At 48.8% G+C, this 22,274-nt stretch overlaps 6 protein-coding genes across 6 annotated transcripts; 5 read left to right on the forward strand and 1 right to left on the reverse strand.

The window, feature by feature from the left end:
• Positions 1–127: 127 nt before the first annotated feature.
• Positions 128–1,492, forward strand: AO090010000112 (uncharacterized protein; the record flags this gene model as incomplete). The annotated part of the gene is made up of 1 exon (XM_023233809.1): positions 128–1,492. The coding sequence occupies one exon, from the start codon at positions 128–130 to the stop codon at positions 1,490–1,492; it is 1,365 nt and encodes a 454-aa protein (XP_023094040.1).
• Positions 1,493–2,470: 978 nt separating this feature from the next.
• AO090010000111 (alpha-N-acetylglucosaminidase) lies at positions 2,471–4,372 on the forward strand (the record flags this gene model as incomplete). The annotated part of the gene is made up of 1 exon (XM_001827103.3): positions 2,471–4,372. One exon carries the CDS (start codon positions 2,471–2,473, stop codon positions 4,370–4,372), a length of 1,902 nt encoding a protein of 633 aa, XP_001827155.3.
• A 629-nt stretch (positions 4,373–5,001) lies between these two features.
• On the forward strand, positions 5,002–5,958 carry AO090010000110 (ankyrin repeat domain-containing protein; the record flags this gene model as incomplete). Its single annotated transcript, XM_023233810.1, has 3 exons — positions 5,002–5,286; positions 5,374–5,700; positions 5,764–5,958. 3 exons carry the CDS (start codon positions 5,002–5,004, stop codon positions 5,956–5,958), a joined length of 807 nt encoding a protein of 268 aa, XP_023094039.1.
• A 1,459-nt stretch (positions 5,959–7,417) lies between these two features.
• Positions 7,418–8,907, forward strand: AO090010000109 (uncharacterized protein; the record flags this gene model as incomplete). The annotated part of the gene is made up of 2 exons (XM_023233811.1): positions 7,418–8,033; positions 8,087–8,907. 2 exons carry the CDS (start codon positions 7,418–7,420, stop codon positions 8,905–8,907), a joined length of 1,437 nt encoding a protein of 478 aa, XP_023094038.1.
• Positions 8,908–9,299: 392 nt separating this feature from the next.
• On the reverse strand, positions 9,300–15,654 carry AO090010000108 (uncharacterized protein; the record flags this gene model as incomplete). Its single annotated transcript, XM_001827100.3, has 4 exons — positions 9,300–9,752; positions 9,809–9,924; positions 9,981–10,469; positions 10,521–15,654. 4 exons carry the CDS (start codon positions 15,652–15,654, stop codon positions 9,300–9,302), a joined length of 6,192 nt encoding a protein of 2,063 aa, XP_001827152.3.
• A 743-nt stretch (positions 15,655–16,397) lies between these two features.
• On the forward strand, positions 16,398–22,005 carry AO090010000107 (uncharacterized protein; the record flags this gene model as incomplete). Its single annotated transcript, XM_023233812.1, has 5 exons — positions 16,398–16,501; positions 16,550–16,576; positions 16,624–17,087; positions 17,128–21,845; positions 21,892–22,005. The coding sequence occupies 5 exons, from the start codon at positions 16,398–16,400 to the stop codon at positions 22,003–22,005; spliced, it is 5,427 nt and encodes a 1,808-aa protein (XP_023094037.1).
• Positions 22,006–22,274: the final 269 nt, after the last annotated feature.

Genomic DNA, 22,274 nt, shown 5'->3' on the forward strand with positions numbered 1-22,274 from the left:
CCGGGCGTCGTGGTCCTTTTCTTTTAGTCTGTTGGTCTTCTCTTCAGTTCATCTTTAACCAGGTCCTGATAAACCAACCCAACCTCCGCGTCTTCTGTCGGTTACAGTGAAAGCCAAAATCACCAGAATGGCTATCTTCGAACATGTTCAGGATGTCATCGGCCAACTGCCGGTTCTCAAAAGTTACAGTCATATGTTAATATGTTTCCCTGTCCAGGATGATAAGCGCGAAGTCGCCCTCCAGGAACTCGAGCGCGCAGTCCGCCTCGTGATGAAGACGTTTCCGTATCTCTCTGGAAGAGTTATCAATGAGGGCAGTGGTGCTGGAAGTTCCGGGACGTTCAAGGTCACAACCTACAAAGAATGGGAATCTGAAACCCATGTCTTCGTACGTATTCAAGATCGCACAAGTGATTGTCCTGGTTATGACGAACTTTGCTCCGCCCAGGGGCCATCATCCATGTTGCCAGGGCATTTGTTGAGTTCACGAGTGGCGTTTCCGGAAACCTACCAGGACACAGAGGATGACCCGGCTCCTGTCCTGGACTTCCAGGCAAACATCGTTCGCGGCGGATTGTTGCTGGACTTGGCCGCGCAGCATAATATTATTGACGGGACGGGGATTTTCCAAATCATAAACTTATTGGCCACCGCTTTACGTGGAGACCAATTCCCTCTTTTTCAACTCCACGAAGGAAACCGCGACCGTCGTGATTTAATTCGATTGCTCGGCCCAGATGAGCCTCTCCTCGACCATAGCGAGCTCAAACCTCCTGTCATTATGAAGGCGCCTCCCCCGTCAGACATTCTGGCCCCTTACAAATGGCGATACTACCGCTTCCCGGTGGACTCGGTGAACAAAATCCGAGATCTGGCAAACAGTAAGCCAGAAGATTTCGATCCCTCTACAGAATCCCTTTCTGTAAACGATGCCATCACTGCATTTTGCTGGCAACGGATTACGGCTATCCGTCTGAGAAAGCTAGAAACTCCCGCCGCATTCTCAAAGCTCAGCCGAGCTATAGACTTCCGGCGTATTATGAGACTCACCCCGGCCTACTTAGGCCATATGGTCCGCGTCTGCAATACGCGCCTCACTTTTGAAGCCATCATCGAAAGCTCCCTTTCGCGGCTTGCTTCACTCCTCCGCAAGGACGTGCAGGAAATCAGCAATGAGTATGCCCTCCGTAGCTATGTTACGTTCATCGCAAACGAGCCGGATAAGTCCGATATTGCGTATGGCGGGTCATTCAATGCGCAGACGGACTTTTCCTGTTCGTCAATTGCTCATGTTAAGGCTCCTGATTTCGGGCCGCTAGGAAAGCCTGGACTGATGAGGAGACCGACATTCCAGCCTTTGCCTTGTTCGTCGTATATTGCTCCGGTGTTGCATGGAGAAGGCATGGAGGGCCTGTTTTGTTTGCATGAGAGTGAAATTGAGGCTTTGGCGGAGGATGAGATGTGGAAGGAATTGGTTGAGTATATTGGATAGGGTGATGGGTATGCTGGCGTTGCGATCACTCATGATATTATTTTTATTTATTGATGTTTGATCGACTATTCAACCTCTTCTTGGATACAAGACGTCATTCATTCTGTTTATTTGGATTCTTGGCATCTCTTACGTCAATCCATGAACCCTAATTCTATGCAGTTGACTTTATAATATGTGTTTGGCGGAAGTCCTCTGCCGATACCCTTGAAGCAATCGTTATAGGAACAATTTTTTTGGGGGGGGCGTTGATTGGTAGAAGAACTATCATTATCTAGCTTACAGCGGTTGAGTGCCCTAACGGCTTGCAACACTCGAAATCCCAAACTCCCAGCTACTGCAAGAACCACAACTTTGCGACATTTTCTTTGCGTATCATGCAAGTGAACCATCTTCATGTGGAATTGGCTAACTGGACAAAAGGATATAATCAAGCTGAAGAGAGATGTTGCACCCAACATTATTGTTGATTGTGCTGATAACCACTGCCACCGTGGGTGGACGTCATCCGACAGAGGGAATCATCAGTCTAGTCCGCAGGAGACTACCAGATCATAGCGACAACTTTTTGTTCTCTTTGAACAGCTCATCACGTAACTCCACCACCGAAAACGACCATCGTGATGTGTACACCGTGTCAACCCAGGCGAATGGCTCAATTCATGTCGAAGGGAATTCTCAAAGCGCTCTTGCCGTAGGGTATCTTCAACCGCAATCCACGACCCCACCTTAAAGCGCTCCGCTAACAAACCATCCAGTCTACATCGATACCTAAGTCAGATCGTCCATGCGGATATATACTGGTTTGTTGGTAGTCGTCTACATACTCTGCCGTCATCTCTCCCCAAACTCCATGTGCCGCTGAAAGGCGAAAGTATTGTGACATGGCGGTACCATCTCAATCCAGGTAACGAGCTCTTTTACCATGGCCCTCTCCGATTTGATTCTGCCTTTGATAAGACGAACCTATACTCATATATGCATCATACAGTGACATTCTCCTACACAACTGCCTTCTGGACCTGGGAAGACTGGGAACTAGAACTCGACTGGGCCGCCCTCAGAGGCGTAAATCTAATCCTCGCATGGGTCGGCTACGAAAAGGTTCTCCTTGACTCGCTTCGAGAGATCGGAATGACTGACGAAGAGATACTACCGTTCTTCAGCGGCCCAGCCTTCCAAGCATGGAACCGACTCGGGAACATCCAAGGCTCCTGGGGCGGCCACGGCGTCAGCATAGCATGGATCGAAGCGCAGTTCGAGCTACAGAAGAAAATTGTCAGCCGAATCGTTGAACTAGGCATGACACCCGTGCTTCCCGCTTTTCCAGGGTTTGTACCGCCTGCTATAAAACGTGTTCGACCGCATGCGACCGTGGTGAATGGATCGCAGTGGTCGGGTTTTCAGAAGAAGTTTACGGAAGTGTCCTTCCTTAATCCACTTGACGAGACCTTTGCCCAATTGCAGAAGAGTGTGATCTCGAGGCAAACGCGTGCTTTTGGAAACGTCACGCATGTCTATGCGCTCGATCAGTTTAATGAGATTAATCCTGCTTCTGGGGAGCTAGGGTATCTTCGGAACTTGTCGCTGCATACCTGGCAGAGTTTGAAAGCTGTTAACCCTGCTGCGGTATGGATGATGCAGGGGTGGTTGTTTTATGATAAGAAGGATTTCTGGGATCCCAATCGCATCTCGGCCTACTTGAGTGGGGTGGAGAGAAACGACGATATGCTCATTCTCGACCTGTACTCGGAGTCGAAACCACAGTGGCAACGGACGGAGTCCTATTTCGGAAAGCCGTGGATCTGGTGCCAGTTACACGACTTTGGTGGGAACATGGGCATGTACGGGCAAATTATGAACATCACGTCGGATCCTATCGAAGCATTAAATAAGTCCGATTCACTTGTCGGATTCGGACTCACCATGGAAGGCCAGGAAGGGAATGAGATTGTCTATGATTTACTGTTAGACCAGGCTTGGTCGGCGAAACCGATTGATACACGGGCATATTTTCAAAGTTGGGTCAGAAGCCGATATTCCGGAAACTTTTCGGTACCAAATGAACTGTATACGGCGTGGGACCTGCTGCGCAAGACCGTCTACAATAACACTAATCTCACGACATATTCACTTACGAAGTCGATCTTTGAGATCTCGCCGGATATCGCCGGCTTGGTTGGCCGTGTTGGCCATTATCCGACTCCTACATCAATTAATTATGATCCAATGGTCTTGAATGAAGTATGGTCTTTGTTTATGAATGCAACGAGGAAGGAGCCGTCACTCTGGCATAGCCCTGCGTATGAATACGATATGGTCGATATCACGCGTCAGCTTATGGGGAACGCTTTTGTCAATGTCTACTCCGATCTTATAAGTTCATGGAAGTCAGAAACAGAGAACAGAACCACAAATGTTACCTCGCAGAGCGAAAGGCTCCTCAATCTGCTATCGGCGATTGACAAAGTCTTGTCTTGCAATGAGAACTTCTCCCTTACAACTTGGATCTCGAGCGCCAGAGACTGGGGAAACACCACAGAAACAAAGGACTTCTTTGAGTATAATGCGCGAAATCAGATCACTCTATGGGGTCCTACCGGTGAGATAAGTGATTATGCGTCGAAGGCCTGGGCAGGTCTTATCTCTTCGTACTATAAGCCTCGATGGTCTATATTCGTGGACTATCTTGGTGAGAAGAATCAGACGAGCTACAATGAGACGGAGCTCAAAGCGAAGTTGCATGGATTTGAGATGTCGTGGCAGGAGCAGAGTAGGGAGCCAGGTATATCTTGGGCAAATTCCTCATGTAGAGGATTGGAAGTAGTCCTCAGAAATGTTTCGCAAAGTTGGCCGTCAATCTTCGGAGATCGTGCTTGAGATGGAGGCAACCTACTCGGTAACTAGACTTTGCCATCGGGAATTGCCGTCTTCTATGTCGTTTTACCAAATGTCCGCTTATGCGCTTCCACACGTTTTCTTTCACACGAATCGATATACAAAGAGAGGCAAAGAGTTACCACGCGGAGCACTCCAAAATGACTAGATACGGCAGACCCCAGGTCGCACTCCTGTCCCACATTGTTAGTCTTCTTTGTTCTTTGTTGCAAATTTGAGGAGTAGTTGTTAACATCGTCTCCATTAATTTGAGATGAAGACCTAGTCCTTTATTATTTGCATCCAGGATTCAACATTCACATTTCAAAAGCATATTGAACTGCCTTCCACCGTCTCTCAAAGCAGATTTCCATCATTTCGCAATGACCAGAAGAGTTGCGCCGCCATCCGAAATAGTTCTGCTCGTTGTCGAGAAACTAGACCTTCCTACACTATGCTCATTTCTCAGAGCATTCCCAGATTTCGTACCATTACTTTCCACGGTGCACTTTTCGATACGGGATGAGTCTGGAAACTCTATACTTCACATATTAGCAGCCGAAGGGGAACACGAGCTTCTATTGCAAGTCTTGAGATGTAAAGTTGCATTACTTAACGCGAAAAACAAAGACATGAATACACCGTTATCAGTCGCAGTTTCCAGAGGACATTTGTTGGTTGTCGAGGCACTTCTAAATCGGCTCGACGTTGACACGAATTTTACAAACGACCGAGGCAGGACCTTACTCCATGTAGCTGCTCTAAACGGCCATGTGTCTGTAATGGAGATGCTGATACACTGGACGGGATTAGAAATCAACGAGCAAGATGACCGTGGCCAAACTGCCATATCGCTTGCAGCGGAACATGGTCAGGAACGCGCAGTGGCATTCCTAGTAACGAAAGCTGATACAAATGTAAGAAATGCTTGACAGCAACTCCCGTTACATTTGGCCTGCCGCTGCGGCCATCCAAATATTGTGAGGATACTACTGGAACAAAAGCATGTAGAGATCAATGCGCTTGATCATCGGCGGAGCACGCCCCTTTGTTACGCAGCGTACAATGGGAACCCCTTTACGATTGAGCTTCTTATAGCACGAAATGATGTTGATCTTTATTGTGGGACGTACGATAATCGATTCCCCCTCTCGCTGGCAGTAGAGAGTGGAAACTGCACGACTATTAAGCTGTTGCTCAATCGAATGCGACAGCAAAATCCAAAGGTGACTGGAGAGGTTGACCACCAATTCAGCGCCGAGTTGAACAGGAGTGATTTATGGGGCCGAACACCGTTATTCATTGCTACCGAACAAGGACGTGAAGACATGGTAGGCTTGTTAGTTAGCCTTCCTGAGGTAGATGTCAACGCCCGTACAATACGCTATGGACAGGGCACAGCGCTAGCAAGCGCCGCCAAAAATGGCCGGGAGAATATAGTCCAGCTATTGCTCAGCCGACCAGATATTGATATTGGCGCTCGAGACATCCACGGGCGGACGCCTATTCAACTCGCAACTCTGGAGGGTCATAAGAGTATTGCGCTGATGTTGCAGAGATTCCATCTAGATCCGGACTCGGAAGTCTAGATTGCACACATAATATCGTTATGCAGTGACACGAGGTGCGCGGGGGCTTACTAGGTCTCACAGTGTGTGTCCATATAATTTGAAGTCACTCTCTGTTTCAACAAAGTATTGGATAGGCTGTTCTTCTCCCTCTTCGGATTTAATCACTCGTAACATAACTCTTTGGAGCTAGGAAATAATATCACGAGAGTCTCATACAACGGTCGCCTTAGAGATCATGACCTCGCTCACCTTGTACGTCCTAGTCGTGAACAAAATCAAGAACAGCTTGAATCGCCTGGTGATTGATTCAGCTGAGATGCGCGAATTCCCCCCTTGTTGCGGGCCGAAGGCCACGACAAACCTGTTTCATTGTCGTTTTAGTACATGTAACCAACCGTTTGCATTGCTTATGCATTCTGAGGCCCTTCCGCTATTGTCATACGCCTACCACGAACCGGCCTAGAGAAACGTTGCACTGCTGCTACACTGTACTCCGTAGACCTTGCATGCTGGTTCCCATTGGATATGAGGCTGGCGGTATCGGATGATCTACACGGGCGGGAGGACGGGCCCGAAGATTAAACAAGCCGATTGCCCCGTAGTTAGCCTATTGGCTGGAGTATGGCCTGGTTGCACGTGTGCATGCGGGATTTTGGTTGGTTGGGATATAGATCAGATGGCTGCTTATCGATATATCATAGGATTTATTTTTTGTTCCCTGTGAGTCTTGAAGGAAGCCTGGAGTGCTGGTAGCCGAGAGTACGGCGTATCGGCTGTCTGCGCGGTTTAAATTTGGGTGGCAATGTGAAGATGGGGCTGTCATTGCGTGACAGATGATGAGGATGATGTTTGATTAGGAATTTTGCTTCTGTTGGATGCTTTTTGTGGGCGTGTAGGTCGTTCTAGACTCCTGAGTCCGGTTGAGGTTGGACAGATCGATCAACTCGCGGGGAAGACATGCAGATAGACTGATCGTTGTTGTAAATGGCTCTAATGATATAGCATCTAATTTTAAGCAGGAGTTTGTCCAATGACATACCCACCCAATGTATGCCTTAATACTCACCAATGAGCTATTTTCAGTGACGGTATATGGGATGCACAAATGCGGAATCGATCGATAATTCCAAGTTCAGATCAACAATGACCAAGGGAAGGTGTTAGTCAAACCCTCTGCTGAACTCGTTCGTTCACCCCCTTTTGCCACCGACCCGATACGCCGTCAATTAGTTCAATACTCCGTAGGTTTAGGCCGAAAACATGGAATTATTCCCTCAATAGCTAAACCTTGTAGCGTAAAACTCTGATTCCCGGACCCAGGATGCTTGTTAGGGCATTCCAGCCCAACTGCCTCAATGAACCCCTCCAGGATATAGCGCTCAATAATATACCAAACATAGCAGGCTGGGCACCTCTTCTCCTAGTAAGGACTATCAGTAGACAGCTCTTTAATCAAAATAGCATCCTAATGATCACCATGCTCACTAGCATCCTATCGCGCCTCCGCCCATCATGGTTCCCACCCTTCGTAAAAGGCCATACCTCAACCCCAACAACCAGCCGCGACCCCGAAATCTCACCCCTGGACATCGAAGACGAACCCCTCGAAATAGCTATCATAGGCTGCGGCATCATCGGCGCAATCCTAGCCCTCGGCCTCCTAGCCAAGAACATCAAAGTAACAGTCTACGAGCAAGCCCAGAGTCCACGCGAGAGCGGCGCCGGAATCGCCTTTACGGCCAACGCCCGACGGTGCATGTCGATGATTGACGAGCGTATCGTTGATTGTGTTGCTGCCGTAGCGACAACCAACGGAGACCCACGGAATCCGAATAATAATATGCAGTTTATTGATGGGTATACTCATGATCCTGATGGTCTAGATGATATGAGCTGGAAGAAGCTTTATGCGTTGGCGACGGGGCCGAAGGGGTTTGAGGGGTGTCATCGGGCGCATTTTTTGGAAGAGATTAGGAGGCTTATTCCCGGGGGTGTGGTGAAGTTAGGGAAGAGGTTGGATCGGGTGGAGGATTATGGAGTGGGTAAGGTTTTATTGAGGTTTTGTGATGGGAGTGTAGGGAGGGCGGATGCTGGTGAGTTTCCATTAGCCTCAGAGCTTGAGCTTGGAAGGACGGTGTTGATATAGGTCCAGTTATCGGTTGTGATGGTATCAAGTCTCGTGTGCGCGAGCTCATCCTCGGCGAAGGTAACCCCGCCTCCTATCCGCATTATACCCACAAGGTGGCATATCGAGGGTTAGTCCCCATGCAAGAAGCAACCGCTCGACTGGGTCACTACCGTGCACATAACCAGCATATGTATGGCGGTCCGAACGCGCATGTCCTTCATTTCCCAGTTGCCAAGCAGACGCTGATGAACGTGGTGGCGTTCGTCACGGACCCAAATGACTGGCCTCTCGACCGCAGTATGTCGCAGCTGGCGACGAAAGACGAAGTAGCCGGCGCCTTTGCGGATTGGGGCCCGACGGTGAGAGACATCATTGATCTACTGCCAGCGGAGTTGGAGAAATGGGGTGTTTTCGATTCACTGGACTGTCCTGCGCCAACTTACTCGCGCGGACGCGTGTGTATCGCTGGCGATGCGGCACATGCGTCGTCGCCCCATCATGGTGCTGGTGCGGGGATTGGAATTGAGGATGTGTTGGCGTTGACTGTCCTGTTAGACATGGTGCAGTCGCGTGTCAAGACTCCGGGTGGGCGGAAAACTGTGGCGCTTCAGGCCGCGTTTGCGGCGTTTAGTGCAGTGCGTCGTGACCGATCCCAATGGTTGGTGAGGAGTAGTCGCGAGGCTTGTGAGATCTATGAATGGAATGATCTGCAATGCGGCTCTGATATGGATAAGGGGTATGATGAGATCAAACGGCGGTCTCATAAGATATGGCATTTCGATATCGATGGTATGTTGAGACAATTAGAAGTAGAGTATAGAAAGCATCTTGGGGCATGATAGAATATCCAACAATACGCAAATGAAAATATAGCTTATTTCGCTCAAAGAGCAATTTCATATTCAATAGTTGCATATATTATTTTACTCCCTCTTACCAAATTGGTTTTGTCTATTCTATTATATATATCCTGCCTGGTACTGTACATTCTCACGGGGTTTGATGTCACTTAGGTAGCCATAAAGAAAAAGATAGTAACCACCTGGAATTTTATCCTACCATATCTAGAGCTATCTATACAACAGCAAGACTCAACTCTGGCTTTTTAGAGGTGAATGGTAGAGTATGGGATAAGAAAAAACACACGGTAGGGGGAGGAGAGATGCCAAGAACGAATATTAGGGAACGGGAAGCAGAGGAAAACAAGTTCCTCCCGATCTCGCCGTGATGCTTAGACGGCATGGAACGTATGTTTGACGCCGAGGATTTCCCCTAGAACTGGGCTCTGCGTCAAGTCGAAAGCTTGTCTGATATACTTCTCATCTAACGAAAACGGCTGGGCCATTAGGTTAGGGATATACTTCCCCTCTAGCTCCTCAGCATCTACGTTCCCCACCAGCAGTCCTGGCCGGAGGAGACATTGTCGGAACACATTGACTGTTGAACGCAGGTGACTGGAATGGAAAGGCACGTCGATGCCCTGCAGGGGAATCGTGGCCTGGCCGCGCTGTAGTTCAATTGGTCGGGGAAGGGTCTTGGCATGATGCAGGAGGTCGCGGATCACTCGGTAGAGCTCCATCGTGGACGCGTCGGTGGAGTCCCTCATCGCCTGGACTTGTTTTGCTCCACTGGGACACTGTGCGATGTGGTCCATCAATTTCCCAAGAACGTAAAGATTGGTTGACTTTGGATTACTAGGTTAAAATCGAGTGATCGTCGGGGAAATTGCTGTCAACTTACCGTGCCCGAACACACATACTGCTCCCCATCCACGTTGAAATTCACGATTTCCAACAATTCCCGGCTCTCGGCAGCGATCGTGCAGACCATAGTGCTCAATGAAGCTTGATCAAAAGCTGGGTTGGTCAGCTCCCTACTATAACCAAATAAACATTATGTACAGGGTACCTACCCTTACCCACACGTTCTGGATTTACAGCCACCATACCATATCTGTCGCTCTCCTCACCATCTCGTGCCACCGAGGCCTGCATCATCAACCCGCGATAGAAAGCTAATTCCACGAGGGCAATTGTTGGTATGAACTCTGACAGTGCAGACAGTGCCCCGTATTCCCCCAAGGAATGGCCAGCATATACCGCCTCGCGTGATACATAACCTTTGGCACGCATCTCTGCAAAAGCTGCCGCCTCGAACAGAAGAATTGTCGGTTGTGCAAATTGCGTCGAATACAAGAGTCCCCTAGGGTCATGGAATGTGTAGGACGCTGACGTCGGTGTGAGCCCCGCCAGAACTGGCTTTTGCATGCGGTCACCGTTAGGAAGCACTGTTTCTGCTATGATGGAAAGATAGTTTTTGCGAATTTTACGACCTTGTTTGCCCCCAAAGTGAATGGTGAGCGTTTTCGGATTGTTCCTGACAATGTCCAGGACTGACCAGCCTATTTTCCTTGTGAGTGAAAACGTGCGGACAAGAAGAGTATCGGGCATACCATAAGCGTCACATAGATGTGCATCGATCTCGTCCCACAACCCCTTGGCACTTAAGCTCCTATCGTATAAGTCCATTCCCATACCTCTACTTTGACTACCTTGACCTGTGAAGAGGTACGCTGTTGCAGGCTGTTCTACTTCGGCCTCCGCATCCATCACCTTTTCTCCGTTCGCGGTTCGGCATGCTTCTATAACAAATCGCATGCGCCCTTCAACCATTCCCACATGCTCTAGTCGCACTGCCAGCCTCTCCGAAGGCATTACCATCCCCAGAAATGCAGCGGAAAAATGTCGTAGACGCGACCGATCATTCTCTAAGACTAAGTGCTCGAGGACCGCAGTTAAAATTGCGGATGTGCACATGCCATGAGACAAAGTGCCCGGCAGCTGGGCAAAGCTGGCAAAAATGCTTGAGACATGAATAGGATTGAAATCTTGCGAAACTTGAGCATAGGCATTGTTGCTGGCAGGCATCTGGATTTCGAACGATGACCGGCCAGGCCAGCCAGGTTTTTCAAAGTCGATTCTGCCGCCTTGTGCAATCCCTTTACGCTCAAGAAACTCCGAAACAGGGTTTCCAATACAATCATCGCATATGAAGTCCACATCTCCTATATGTTCAAGTTTGAACCCTGTCCGGGTATGTGCTTGGCCTGTGACTCGAAGGCTGGTGTGTCCGTTTTTTTTATACGCAACGTGACTCTCAATATTGAATACCACCGACTTGTCTACTAGCGAAGGTAGAGCGGCGAGTGGATGAAACCACTTCCGTGACTTTAACAAAGTCTCTTCCAAACTCGATCGCACGTTGATCCTCCAGTCGGATAATTCTGTTTTCCGAAAGGTGTTTTCGACGTTGTGAAAAGAACCTCGGAGAAGAAATGTTGACGTGATTGTCAACACATGCTCTCCAGAACGAATCACCCGGGCTTTTATAACCACCACCTTGCCTGTATCTTCTATATAGACAGACTGGACCCGTGATTGGGAGGTGACTGTCTCACCAAGTCTCAATGGAGCGGCACCGGGATTGTATGCAATCGTGTTAGATCGGTGAACCAGCCGAAGTAGGTCACCTTCAATATCCAAGAGAACAAGAGGACGAGATATCACATCCCAAGCGATAATGATGCCGACACTAATAGGCAGAATGTCTGAGTCTGATGACACGATTCGATGGTCGGGAAACGCTTCACCAACAGTTAAGACTAACTTCTCAAACCGCTGGCGGGTAAGCTTGACTGGACGCCCAGTGAAAGTGCTGTGCAGATCCATACGGCTGATTGTGCGCTCACCAAGCCAGAGCTCACTATAAAATGACTTGATGCGCTCGTTCCGGCCTTCCATAATCTCACTCAATCTGAAGGGGACCCTGCTAGGATCAAATTGGTAGAGTAGCTGCAGATTGTCCGCTTTATATGGAGGATGAAGTTCGACAATAACATCCACCCCATTCTGACAAGTGATCGTCATTGAAGATCTGATGTCCGGGCTATCTTGAGCCATTACAGATACCTCTGACCGACCGGGATTGTACCGGATAGATGATTCGGGGTACTTCTCCACATACTCGCGGAAAGGATTATTCCGCCGTAGTCGGCCCTGCAACACAAACCTATCTTCCAGGACTGCCCGTACCCAGACGGGAACGTTTCGGTCGGAGCTATAAGGAACTGTGAATGAGCAAACGCATGGATCATCACTGGAGTCCGAGAGTGCCGTGGAAGATGGAGTGGAAATTCCCTCCATAAAGAGATCCTTAGTACCGGGCGAGACCGTGGACCATGAATCTGGTGTAACTAAACCACTATCAATCCCGATAGTCAATTCCTCTACACACATATCTCGCTGGAAGCAGTCACTGAGAGAATATAGCAGAGTATCCAAAATCTCCTTTGCCGATTCTCCCCGGTCACATGAATACCGCGCTGCCACAGGGCCCTGGAGAATGCATACTCGGCCTGGATCCTGACCAATCACAGCGTCAATGTCCTCCGATTGCCACAGAGAATCCTTCTTGAAATAGTACTCAAAGTCGTCGCCCAGAGCGGGTATAAAGTTGACGGGTTTTTGATTATCCTTTCTGGTTTGCATCAGAAAGAATGAGACGTCTTCAGGATTCAAGACTTCTGCAACTGCAGCGGGACGCGCAGTGATAAATGCACGAACAAAGCCGAGTGGATCAAGCTCAAGTGATACTCGGGAAAGATGCTGTGAATCACTCAACTCCCCCGGCAAACGTTCTAAGGTGCGGACGGCGAATGCGAATGTGAAACTCACGTAAGATGAGTCGATCCAACGCCTTTGGTGACGGATATACATTAGTTCCACAAGCCGATTCATCACCTCAGCGTAGGTCATTTCCTTCAGGTCAACTACAGCCCCTTGTGAGTTGCGACCAAACCATGGCTTTGCGAAATCGGCATTCAAGCGATGAATTATCATATCACGATGTTTTGTCAAATATGCGACACGGTCTTGTCGGGGGAGACTGAAAACAGTCTTGTCCATTTCGGCCCAAAGACGGACACCCCTGGTTGCTATCTTATGTATTGGCTCGCCCAATTCCGACAGCACCGTAACTATCCCCCCGGCAGGTCCATCATATGTCTTTTCCCAATCGTTGTCGTCCAATCCAGACGTCGACGTGATAATGTCTTTGACAGCCTTGCTTGTATGGGCCTCTTTCGCAACCATCATGCAACTACCCAATAGAACTCCGTCAAAAGGCATGGACGCATATCCCATTGTGGCTGACCATGAGCCTGTGAGGTATGGATAGATACTGCCGCTGCTACCGAATCCGCTGCCAGCGACCATGTAAATGTTCGGTTGTTGCCGTAATAGTCCGTACATATTCAGTATAGGAGCATGGAAGTCTTCGCAGGAGTGATGCCCTCCTCCACGCCCACCTGTCCATTGAAGGATAACAGGAAAGTTGGGGTGGGCCCTGGCGATACTAACCACATCTCGGATGGCCGCGGCTGAACCGGGCTTAAAACCGATATGTCGCAGATTTAGCGTCTGGATGTACTCCTTGACAATGTCCAGCGACGGAACGCCAGCTCCAAAGGTTAAGCCGTCGATCGCGACACCCGCGTGCGATAAGCGACGTAAGAGTGTGATCTGCCACCTAATAGCACGGGGGTTGGCATAAATCAAGTTACAAGTGATGCCTTGTCCGGCAGGAATATTTTTGACAAGCTGATCGATGGCTGAAGCCATACTGTCGGCAGTATGGTAACCTCCTCCAGCCAGCTCAGCGTGATACCCGGCATTCATGATGGCTGCAACGAAGTCCCAGTGCATTGTAGTGGGTGTCATACCGGCAACCATAATTGGAGGGGTGCCCAAGAGCCGCGTAAGACGTGTTTCAATCCTAATCTTTGCCCCCGGGATCAGTCGGGGTTGGAAGCGCTGTCCCCAAGACTGGAGCCTGGTCGCAGAATGAAGTAACAGGGGAGAGAATAGATCCTTCATGGTTCCCAGCTCAGGATCCCGGGAATCCAGATCAGAGCCTTGAATTACGCGAACCCCCTGGCCCTCTTTAAGTTTCTTCACTAATGAGCTAAGACCGCCACGGTCAAAGACAATAATATGAGACACAGGAGGTCGACGAGCACTCATCTTGGGTGAACAGGCCAGTGTAGCGGGCCAATCACAAATGTCATGGACAATAGCGTCAAATGCTAAATGCAGGACGTCCCCATCTGAAGCACGGAGATCATTACCGGTCCTGGTGTCGTAAACTGGGATGGCCAGTTGCTGGGGGAGGATACATCTGTCTGAAAATCTCAACTTCAAAGAATCTGCAGCTGGGCGAAGATATGGTGTGTGGAAGGGTGTGCTGATTGGCAGGAAGCTATGCTGGAGAGATGGCCTTCTGCTACTGAACGGGATGTGACTCTGATTTGGACCAGAAGTACAGATTTCTTGGAGGTAGCTGGTAAGATGCAATAATGATGAATATGGACCGGCAACAACGAAATGATCTTGAGTATTTGCCAATGCCAGATACAACTGTGATTCTCGCCGGAAGCGACAGTTCATGTGGGTCAGTATATCCTCAACTTGGCATCTTGTTGCACCTCGAACACAAAGCATGTATGATGGTGTGTCGCAATCCACGTCACGTTCTTCGCTTCTCGTGGACATCGCAGGGATTGCAATTTGAGGCGCGCAATTATGACACTCCCATCCTAACCAGAACAGGACATCCACTAATAATCTGCTATTATCATAAAGTGACTCCCATGAGTCCGATATAGCAACAATAATTGATACCAGAAGGCCCTGAGAATGCCCCGTGGTAGCACAAAGCAGTGCTCGCATTTGCCCAGGGGATATCTCTAATATATGGCAAGTAACGATGTATCGAGCGAGACTCAACAATCCAATCACAGGTACGCTAACCGGGGCGCTGGCCACAAAAGCATTATCAGGGACCACAGTGGCGTCGGTTATCCAAGCCTCGATGTCCAAATATCGTTGATGATAGTATGGCCGGCACTGTGGCAGGCGGCACAGCTCGGCAAGCCTAGACCCCATCCTTCGTAGGAAGCGCTCGAGCATCGACTGGTATGTGTTGTACAGTTCGGAAAGCTCCTCCAGGCATGTGAGGCTGGCATCCCCCTGGCCTCCAAACAGTGCCATCACTTGAAACTGATTCATCTCGACATTTTGAAAAAGGCCACTCCGGATATAGTCCACGCCTTTGCCATGCTCGTCAAGCCTGTTTTCATATCCACGATTGACTGCATGATAGTATATGCGTAACCACCGCCGTCGTTGTTCGGATCGCGACGTAAGTTCAGCGATGAGAGAATGGATGTCTGTTCTTCCGAGAAACTGAATGTTAAATGCCTTCAATAGCACCGCCAGAGCTGCGGCCCCAATTTCTTTCTGGGAGAGGAGGAACTCAATATAAGTCAAGGCCAATTCTACGGGTTGCTTGATATCATTGGTGCCAGACAATGATATTGAACGAAGAAACACATCTCTCTGTAGGGTATGGAGAGTAGAGTAGGCGTCTGGGATGGTGAGGGAAAAGGCTATGTCCCTATATTGAAACTCCACATTGAAGCTGAAACTGGTAGACGATGGGACAGGGCGGCACGGAGACGGAGGCTCCATTGCTGCAGTTGCTGCAGAGTCAGGTGACAGGGGAATAGTCACCTCCATCTCTACCCTCTTATCCATCTTTTTTTGAGAGGATTATCTGTCAGCATGTATGTTCGATCAACGTATTCTCGCCTGTCGCCATATGTATACCATTATTCCCCTACCAGAGGAGCACAGGAGAAAAGATCGTGCACAACATGGAAAGACGAGACAAGGTGATTATATATGGGATACTAGAACAGATTAGCCCACCTATCGATTTTCAATAGGCCGGATATCATCGGTTTTTACCTACATATTCGCCAATGTCTTGGATACATGAACAGGTTGTAGTTTGGAATCACTCCACGGAGCCGCGAAGGTTTTCCCACCTGTGGATGAAGTTCGGCTGCAGTTGAGAAGCTACAGTTGATATAGCTTCCTCTCGCACTCGCTGCCGGAGTTTCACAGACGGAGTTTTTCTTTGTATCACCCCACACCGCACAGCTGCCCCTATCTTTGAAATTTTTCATGTTTTATGTTTGATTCAATCGGATCGGAGTGCGTATATCTACGAGTCAGGGCCAAAAGTGAAGATGAGCTACACCTGAATATCTGATGTCTGCTTTGAAGCAATACTAATTGTTGACCTTTGACGGCGACTCGCGTGGCAGGTGAGTTCCTACCTATCCTCTCTCAGCTGGGAAATCCGTGTTTATTGGGTGAAACTAGAGGCTGCTGGTTAATTTATAGCCCTGTAGGACGATCCGTTCGCTATGGCCATGCATTCGAATCTGACCTTGGATCGGAGCTCAGTTGGGCACTGTGAGAATAAAGACAGAAGTCAATTAGCACTTAAATTGCTTATTGAGCTTCTCGCGTGAGTTCCTCTGCTGATCTTGTTTGCTGATCAAAACTAAGTGGTTAGATATCAACTAGCGTCTCCTGTACGGTGGTGAGTCTAGTCAGCCTTTATGTGTTATCGCCCGCTGAATTTCCTAGGATTGAAACGCAGCATCAGTTGATTACTGGTTGCCCTCCAGTATGCCGTTTTGTTGAAGTTGGCCCGCGTACTACGCTTGCCACTATGGCCAAAAAATCTGCTGCTAGACACTACAGGTCCTATGCAAATTCACAATGGTCGCACCTACAGTTTCTCTCCTATCAGGACAACAAGGATGAAATTTTTTACCATTACATAGACTCTAAAGTCTGTTCAGACGAGAAAGGGAAAGCAGGACCTCCGACTTCACATGATTTGTCTTTGCTACCATTGCTTCCTGGCTCTCTGAGGGAACCACAACAATGCGTTCCGTCTAAAGCGCCTCCTTTGAGGGCTTCACCTAGTATTGACGTGTCCCTTTCATGTAACCATATTGCTCTGGCCATGACAGCTCAGAAACTACGTCAACCGTTTGATAAAGTTGCCATGGGGAAAACTGTCCGCGAATTATCCGGTGGTATGGGTATGTCCGCTTAATTGATGAGTTTGAGCTAATTAACTAGGAAAATCCACACTGCAAAATGAGCTAGTAGGAGACCTTGTCGCAGAATTCGGCAGGGTACCGGAAGGAGTTGAGGATATGACCTTGATTGCGTTAGGAGAAGCGTTGCAAGGTGCTTTTGTTGGAAAGCCAGCTAAACACATGACCACTCTAATCGCTAGGTTAATCTCAAGAAAAATGCCCGCTGGGTTCAACCAAAACTCCATGCAGGATTACATATGCTCTCGCTGGGGCTTCTCCAAGGCTCACTCTCTCATCCCTATCTGCCTTGCGATTACTATTGAGCCGACCGCCCGTTTGGCAAATGCACATGCTGCGCAAGGGTATATTGATGAGTTAATCAGCCGGTATGCGACATTTCAAGGGATTTCACTGGTCCCTGCCGATGGTCTGTATATTGAGCAGAGCGAATTAATGCCGTCTGCTGTAAGTTTATCTGATCGTCAGGTCATTCAGGAACAGCAGCGAAGCTATTACCGTAAGCATTTTGATATACTTGCGAAGTATCTGGAGATAGACCTCGGCGCTTCGGGACAGCCTCCACTAGATATAACATATCAAGAAACATTAGAGAGATGGAACGCTGAATTCGATGACCATTTCTCTGAAGGAATAAAGTCGATGTTCGATATCATGCAGGCTCGGAACTACGATTCTTGGTGGAACTGGGCCAGGGAAGAGCTTATCCAATGGTTACACAAGGTTGCTTCGGACCCATTAGACGTGGCTCTTCCAAGAAAAGGCAACCGCCTACGCAGGATACTGAACCGCTGGGATCCAAGTTGTAGCGACATTGTCGAGGCAATGATCAAGTCGCCCCGTCCTGTCGGATGTCCAAAGCAGGCGATATCCTCATGTTCCGATATTCGGCTTGCGTTAAAGGAGATTCTTCGTCTAGGAGACTTGGCTTTAGCGAGCGAGCCCATCTATATCTATTCCTTTCCGGCCTTGTGCCCGAAAACCACCATCAGTAGCTCAGGCCAACTGGGATATATGGAGACAGCCCGGAAAGTTTCTTCCTACCCGGACGTGGTATGCCAAGGACGTCTATGCGCCGACGACCTCGAAACAATGATACCTTTTGTGCATATTAAGTCTCGAAGGAACGAAGGTAGCTGGAAATATGACGCGGACGCAACCAGCATACTGCATGCAGCTCTAGGAACCGGAACTACTACTGGCTTTAGCTATGCCAGCAAAACTGTTTTAGTAACAGGTGCTGGCCCTGACTCGATCGGGGCACAAGTAGTGCATGGTCTCTTGTGTGGTGGTGCTCGTGTAGTTGTCACCACAAGTCGAACAATATCCGAGAGCGCAAGCTTTTATCAAGAACTATACCGTCGGTGTGGCGCCAGAGGAGCGTCCTTGACGGTCTTCCCAATGAACCAGGCGAGCAAACGGGACTGTGAAAACCTGATAGAGCACATATATAGTGCTGATTCCCCTATAGACGGCGACCTGGACTATTTCATACCATTTGCTGCTGTTCCCCAAGCGGGTGAGCTGGATAAACTGGGAAGTCGCCAGGAGCTAGCGCATAGGGCTATGCTGGTCAATCTCCTGCGGATTGTCGGTTTTATTAGACAACATAAGGAGAAACGACGGATTAGCTGCCGGCCAACGACGATTGTTCTCCCTATGTCATGTAACGAGGGCTCCTTCGGTGGTGACGGTTTGTACCCAGAGTCAAAAGCTGGCCTGAAGACCCTCCTGAACCGTTTCCATTCCGAAAGCTGGTCAAGCTATATCACCATTTGTGGTGCAGTTATGGGTTGGACAAGAGGAACCGGGCTTATGCACTCATCCAATATTATCGCAGAAGAAGTGGAAAAACTGGGTGTCATTACCTTCACCCAAGCCGAAATGGCATTCAACATCCTAGCTCTAATGACACCTGGAATTACTACACTTGCTGAGCAAGCTCCGGTCTATGCGGACCTTACTGGAGGCTTGGGTCTGTTGTGGGATATTAAAGACCATATTTCAGGAAGTCGTAGGCGTCTTAACGAAGAATCGCAGATACGAAAGGCCCTACAGGAGGAAGATACCCGTCACGTTTCGGTGCTCTTCGGACCACAACAGCAACAGCCAAAGGACACTGGGGTTAACATTAGCAGGCGGCGTGCCCATATCCAAATTCCATTTCCTATTTTACAACCATTTGATGACTTGAGAGTGAGTTTGCCCAATCTCCAAGGGATGATAGATCTCTCGCGTACAGTCGTCGTGGTAGGGTTTTCTGAGCTCGGGCCCTGGGGAAATGCGCGCACTCGGTGGGAGATGGAGCACCAAGGCTGGTTCAGTCTGGAAGGCTATATAGAGATAGCATGGATAATGGGATTAATAAAACACGTGGATGGTGATTGGAAAGGACGGCATTACGTTGGCTGGGTCGATGCAGAGACACAGGAGCCAATACATGATCAGGACATTCCCCACAAATACCATGAACACATAATGTCAAACACGGGTCTACGCCTTATTGAGCCGGAGGGTGTGGACACTTATATTCCTTCTCAGAAGGAATTCTTGCAGGAAGTGGCTGTTGAAGAGGATCTTCCGCCTTTTGAGTGTTCGAAATTATCGGCAGAGGCCTTCAAACTACGGCATGGCAACAATATCACGTTGCAGCCCATTCCGGGTTCAGACAGCTATCGTGTGTTTCTCAAAAAGGGTGCAGTTCTAATGATTGCTAAAACTATCCCCTTTCATCAGTCCGTAGCCGGGATAGTTCCTACTAGCTGGGACGCTTTACGTTATGGTATTCCTGAAGAGATCATACAACAGGTCGATACAACAACACTATATGCGCTTTGCTGTGTCTCAGAAGCCTTTCTATCTGCTGGGATTAATGATCCATACGATATATACCAACACATTCATGTTTCCGAGCTAGCGAACTGTTTGGGCACTGGAGGCGGGCCCATGAAAGTCATTCAAAATATGTATCGTGATCGATTTCTCGACCGTCAAGTACGGGGCGATATCATACTGGAACACTTCCTAAATACAATGGGTGCATGGGTCAACATGTTGCTATTGTCTGCTTCGGGCCCCCTTAAAACTCCCGTCGGCGCATGTGCAACCGCCTTAGAATCTCTTGATATTGGCTGCGATGCTATTATTTCGGGCAATTGCAAAGTAGCCATAGTCGGTGGCTGTGATGACTATCGTGAGGAGCTGTCGTTTGAGTTTGATAGTATCAAAGCTACAGCCAACTGTGTCGAGGAGCTGGCCAGAGGAAGACTTCCCGGTGAGATTTCTCGTCCAACAGCCAGCTCGCGCAGTGGCTTCGCTGAATCTGCCGGCTGCGGTGTGCAGCTCCTAATGAATGCCGAACTAGCCCTCAAGCTAGGCCTACCGATCTACGGAATTGTCGCGTATAGTCAGATGGCTAGTGACCAGGCTGGTCGCTCCATCCCCGCTCCTGGAAAGGGCATTCTAACTGCCGCGCGTGAGCACCATGAGGCCAAAAGCTCTCCATTTTTGGACTTTAATTTCCGCCGCGCAGGTTTCGATGAGGAAGTGGCGGATATTGAGCAAAAGTCGATCGGTGGATCGGTCGGGAGAATGCAGAGTTCAGGCGCCGCCCAAGCAGTAGCAGAACAATCCAGGAAACTGAAAGTTCAAGATACTCAATGGCGCTGGGCTCACAACATTCGTCTACAAGACCCATCAATATCCCCACTCAGGGCCGCCTTAGCTACATGGGGCCTAGGAGTTGACGACATTGGTGTCGTCTCAATGCATGGGACATCAACCAAGGCAAACGACATCAACGAAGGAGAAGTTATTAACACCCAAATGGATCATCTGGGCCGCCGCAAAGGCAATCCACTTCTCTGCGTATGCCAGAAATCACTAACCGGGCATCCGAAGGCAGCGGCAGGTGCGTGGCAGCTGAATGGCTGCATGCAGATCTTGCAGAATGGAATCGTCCCAGGAAATCGAAACGCAGACAACATCGATGCACAATTGCGACAATTTGAGCATTTGGTATACCCGATGGAGTCGATCAAGACAAGAGGAATCAAAGCGACCATGATAACCTCTTTTGGTTTCGGGCAGAAAGGTGCCATCGCCATTGTGGTAACACCCAGCTACCTTCTTGCGTCTCTTCCCGCGTCGACGTATGAAGAATATCGTGTGCGAGTGACACAGCGACAGCGCGCTGCCAATCCGGAACTTGTCTCCCGGATACTGAACAACTGCATCGTGCAAATAAAGAGCCTTCCACCATGGGAGAACAAAGATGCGACGGAAAAGGTCTTTCTGGACCCAGGCAGTTGTCGACAAGACGTCACGACGGAATTTACCAACGAAGCACACGCCAACTCGTCTAAATTGGTAAATACTACCACCGATCGCAACTCACAAATAGTCGAGAATGAGGATGAAGGAACAAGTTTATCTTGCCTTGTTGAAAAAATGCTCATAGATGCCGTCGGGAGATCCAAAGGAACATCATCTCCAAGCATAGGAGTTGATGTGGAAGAAATCGCCAGCATCAATACCGAGAACGAGACATTCTTACAGCGCAACTTCACTTTGGCTGAACGTGAGTACTGTTTGAAGGCGCCCAATCCTCAAGCCTCTTTTACAGGTCGGTGGAGTGCCAAGGAGGCTGTCTTCAAAAGTCTTCACGCTTCCTCCTCGGGACCAGGGGCTCCGATGCAGGACATTGAGGTCCTTAGCCACTGTGGCGTCCCTATAATTACCGTAAGTGATTTGATCTCATCGATGTGGATGTACTAACACTCCTTAGCTTCATGGAGAAGTCAAAGACATCGCTCAGGCCAAGGATATAGGGAGGGTTGAAATAAGTATTAGTCATACAAGTAAGGCAGCTGTTGCAATCGCAGTGGCTGTGAAAGGTTGACATAAGAAACATTTTACCTGTTTGGTGGATAATAGAATGACTAGTTAGGTCTTGTGTTCGTAGCAACATTGACAATTTCATGCTACACCTCCATATTATGATAACATCTGCTAAGTGGCTTCATCATGTGGGTCAATGATAATAGATAAGTCTAATATTAAGAATATTATTTATCCAAACGATCTATATACCTCTAATAACAGCATCAAAAATATACATAAACACATTAGGATAACGCGTCTTCGCTTCGGAACGAACACCTGCAATGC

The sequence above is a fragment of the Aspergillus oryzae genome, chromosome 8 (genome assembly GCF_000184455.2).
Source record: "Aspergillus oryzae RIB40 DNA, chromosome 8".
In the NCBI taxonomy this organism is placed as follows: Eukaryota; Fungi; Ascomycota; class Eurotiomycetes; order Eurotiales; family Aspergillaceae; genus Aspergillus; species Aspergillus oryzae.